This window comes from Ctenocephalides felis, unplaced genomic scaffold, assembly GCF_003426905.1.
Source record: "Ctenocephalides felis isolate EL2017-DRISC unplaced genomic scaffold, ASM342690v1 CF-g0.4_SCAFFOLD_01492, whole genome shotgun sequence".
Taxonomy (NCBI): domain Eukaryota; kingdom Metazoa; phylum Arthropoda; class Insecta; order Siphonaptera; family Pulicidae; genus Ctenocephalides; species Ctenocephalides felis.
Genome location: NW_020537646.1, coordinates 26,625,534 through 26,629,923, shown reverse-complemented (window position 1 = coordinate 26,629,923; position 4,390 = coordinate 26,625,534). Strand labels below are relative to the sequence as shown.

Below are 4,390 nucleotides of genomic sequence, written 5' to 3'. Positions count from 1 at the left end.
TTTTCGTTATGCGAACGATATATTATGTACATTTATATCCAACTGCCTATTACCCAGTATTCATCGGCGGACCCCCTGAAAATAATTTATCACAACCATTTAACCAACAATAAAAATGACAAGAATTGCTATATATATTTTGTTTTATTTAAAGCGATATGAGAAACTCAACATTTTATATACATAATATGTACATTTATATACAAGAAAATAGAACAAGCAATATACGAGCTTTCAAATTATACATATTTACATAAAATTACAATGGGAACACGACATACCGCGTTACACAGGAGTATTATATTTTATTGGGGTTCATAATGTAGTTATTTTTACGTTTATTTGTTCTTTTATTTCGTTGGATTAAAAAAATAAGCATACAGGACATTTTTGTGTATAAAATATATATGAAAAACAAATTGTTTTTTTAAAGCTTACAAAATCATAAAAGAAAAGATCTATGTAATATAAAAGTACGTATAATAACTTTTTATGAACCTTAAACATAATAAAAATATAATCGGGCATATCGCCCTATAATCACAAATGTTCAGTTCAGATCATTTTTCTCCATTTAAATCCAAAATTTAATGTATATATCAATATTAAATTATATAAATATTCACAATATATTATAAATAATATCATTCACACTTCTATAACATGTAAACCAAATTTAAAATTTAAATCATTCACAATATATAATATGTTCAACACATTCTTAATTGAATCCATTCCTGTCTCCATTCAAAAATAATTGCACTGTTTTTCTTAAATACATTCGATTTGGACGTGTTTAATTCTTAATCACTGCTATCACAAAACTTATCATTGGTGTGCGGCGGCGCCTAGCCTTTGGGCACCCGCGTACAAAGCGTAGGGATTGTAATAGGCGCCAAGTGCCGCGGCCGGACCGAAGGCGCCGTACGGACTCGCCAAAGGCGCCCCAGGCAACAAACCTGGCGGCTTGGCGTATGGGTGGTACCTGGCAGCAGATAAAGGACTCAGAGGTCCGGGTGTTGGATATCCAGCTCTATGCAAAGCAGATGCATAGCTCGCAACGTCACTTGGTGTCGCTCCCGTATGTGTCCTTAAATGTTGCAGAAGTTCTTCAGAATTGCCAAACCTTTTACCACAATATGATGTAGCGTCTCCGGCAACCCAATTGCAGACGTATGGTTTCGTAAGTTGAGCGTATGATGCAGCGACTGCTGCATTTTGTATAGACATGGCAACTGCTAGACCGTATTGTTTTTGGTGTTCGCACTGTGCGCAACCCGCCGGGCATGCCGCAGGTTGTCCTGAACCAGCAAGTAAAGGATTGTGTTGAGCAGCACCAGCCAATAAAGGATTATGTTGACTATATTGGCATCCTGTGCAGTAAGGATCTTTACACACTGGAACTAAAGCTTCACCGCCGGCTGCTGTTTTAACTCGCGCGTAACTCAAGTAAGGTTGAGGTTGCGTGGTGGTCGGATATGGGCCCAAGAAAGGAGGCCTGAATGCAGGATTAGCATCCAAACCGGGTGGACAACATAAACCAGACAAAGGCTTGTAAAGCGATGAGTCTTTATGGCCTTGCAAAACTTCTAATCCGGACCTAATTACAGGGCTTGATCCAGGAGTTTTACGATCAGGTGATGATCTCAAACCATCATCAGACGATTTCCTGGACGGCGTACGTTTATCTTCTTGTTCAGGCGATCCATTGGTTTTGGATGACGATGACGGTGGACGGGTTTCGTCAGATTTTTTTGTCAACACATTCGTTTCATATGGTTTAAATGCTAGCGGTTTACTTTCAGTTTGTGGAATAGACGGACTAGTGCGCGATTTGTCATTGATAGGTGTTGATGTTTTGCTCGTTGGCGAAGATCTAGTCTCTGATTTCTTGCTATTTGATGAAGATGAATTTTTATCACTTGCAGATGACAGGAGTGATTTAGCACTCGGAGATGTGTCAGCTCCGATCTGACTGCAAGTTTGCGCCAACAACGCTAATGGACTCTTTTTGGCATCCAACTGTAATTAAAATAAAATTGATGGTTAAAAATCAGAATAAACTAATTGAAATCATTAATCAAATAATAAATAATAAAAAAAAAGATATTCAAATTTAGAGTCTCATTCCAAATTCAAGATTATTTTAGCAATTTATATAAAATTCATTAAGCTAAAAATTCAAGCTCAATGTACTGTGTATACATTGCAATAATAAAAAAAAAATTGAAAAAATCCTAAGTCTCATTTTAATAATATAGCATTATTCAATAATACAAATAAATATAATTACAGAAAATGTTAAATTGAATTAAAACAAAAAAAAGTTAACTTTGTTTGAAGTTGTTAGAAACACTTGCAGCATTTATATGATTATTAATAATCGCGTTTTTAAAATATGGGTATCATTCTTCGTTATTAAATTAATACTAACCGTTGTTGGAAGAGGTGTTAAATAATCCGGTTGCAAATATTGATTTCCGTTTGTGGACAACATACCACCACCTTCAAGCACAACCATTATTTTCAAAATTACAAAATTAAAACTTCACTCAAATTACAATAATTTGATCGTAACACTGTATCCGTTTGCACGTAACACTAAGCTGAGTTTTTTTCACTAAAATCCGTTCGACTTCACTCACAAGGGTATATTTCACAAGTAAATTTCAAAACGTCCTCTCCCTTCGAAAGCTGCTCTGTGAATGCGAACGCAGTAGAGAATAGAATGGCAGCTCCTGAAAACGTAGAGGTTTCGGCGCATGAGCCTCTCGGCTTTACCCCCACTTGGAGAGAAGTGAAAATGAGAGAAACATATCCGTCTGCAACGTGTTTGGCAGAGTACGGTGTATGCAATCGGTGTCTCTTTGTCCAACTCCAAGAAAGTGTACAGGGAGATAGCTCGTTATATAAACGTGAGGATATTTTTCACGATGCTTGTGCGGTGATGAAATAAAACCTAAAAATCGCCACCCATGTTGATCCACTAAGAGCTTTCAACTACAACATGATACCTTCTTTACCATTGGCCAGATGCGTATCCAACAGCCTGAACCACCAATAAGAACTTTAGGAACCAATCCTGATGTGGTATGTGTATTTGAATTTGATGGTACGTTTGTGATGCTTTGCCAAAAGCCGACGATTTATGATGGGCATGTGTTTTCTCTCTGAGGCGGGTCAAAAGAAAAAAAACATCACTTTGACGAAGAGGAGATTCTGCAAATGGTGCGAACTGCTGGAGATGTTTTGTTTGTACAGCTTTTGTTGGGTTTTAGTTGATTTTATAATTATCGTTTGAACGCCACACAGACACAGTATTCCTGCTGGTCAAAAGTGTCACATACGACTTATTTTCTATTACTTAGAGAATTTTCAGTTCACAATTATGATACACATACACATTTATATTTTTCTGATTCCATACACATTTATATTTTTCTGATAGCAAAATATTAGTTGTTATAAGAAGTTTTATAATGCAAATAATACTTTTACTTAATTGCAAATAATTATAGGACTAGCAAATCAAAAATAGCATATAAGCTTTAAATGTATTTATTCAGCGATCTGTTTATGCAAAACAATGAGCAGAGGTTGTTAACTATATTTATGATAAAGAAATTATTATGATTAAATGTTAGTAGATTAGTAGATATAAGCTAGAAACATACTCTGAGATTGCTAGAGACTATCAATCGATAAGGAAATGTTTTTATTAACTTTCAATTGTTTTACATTTTTATTAACTAAACAGTAGCACAGAATCCCGAGCTAAAAAATTGAGGATTACTCAAAAACATTCATATTCAGATAATTTTCAAATATATCACATTTAATGAAATTAAACCGTTGACAAATGCTTTAACGTTTTCTTGTTTTTACTAATTTGTCATGTTAGTTAGTTAGCATCTAATAAAATACCAGTTAAAATATTTATGTTTAAAACTTGCAAAACACGCTGAATAGACATAACAGTGTATATACCAATAACCGTTTTTTAATACGATACATTATAATACTTTATATATTATAAAATAAAATTTTATTTTAATACATGCGTTAAGTTTGTCTATTTTATTCAGATGTTATAAAAATATTATAATGCTTAAATACAAACGTTTCCACTGTACAAATAATTTAGTTAATATAAATAATAAATAGATTTTTGTTGTACACGTCGAAATATGAAGAGACTTGCTACACTTCTGCATAACTTTTTCAAATATGAATTTGAAATATGTTTTTTTTTCAGATTCAAGAAATTAATGCTTACTAACTTTATTATACTCTATTGTCATTCAAATAAATAATTCCTAAATACAAAAGCTTCCACTCTCCGTGTACAAATAATTTAGTTAAGATAAATAATAGGGATTTTTGTTATGCA

At 33.8% G+C, this 4,390-nt stretch overlaps 1 protein-coding gene across 1 annotated transcript; it reads right to left on the bottom strand.

Annotated features, from left to right (window-relative positions):
* Window positions 1–745: 745 nt before the first annotated feature.
* LOC113370444 (zinc finger protein Noc) lies at window positions 746–2,603 on the bottom strand. Its single transcript, XM_026611108.1, has 2 exons — window positions 2,435–2,603; window positions 746–2,022 (listed from the first exon to the last, which is right to left on the bottom strand). The coding sequence occupies exons 1-2, from the start codon at window positions 2,519–2,521 to the stop codon at window positions 829–831; spliced, it is 1,281 nt and encodes a 426-aa protein (XP_026466893.1). The 5' UTR covers window positions 2,522–2,603; the 3' UTR covers window positions 746–828.
* Between the last annotated feature and the right edge of the window lie 1,787 nt (window positions 2,604–4,390).

Coding starts and splice junctions, on each gene's coding strand:
- LOC113370444 (XM_026611108.1), bottom strand. CDS start 2,521: ATGGTTGTGCTTGAAGGTGGTGGTATGTTGTCCACAAACGGAAATCAA. Junction 2,023..2,434: donor TAACACCTCTTCCAACAACG/GTTAGTATTAAT, acceptor TTTTAATTACAG/TTGGATGCCAAAAAGAGTCC.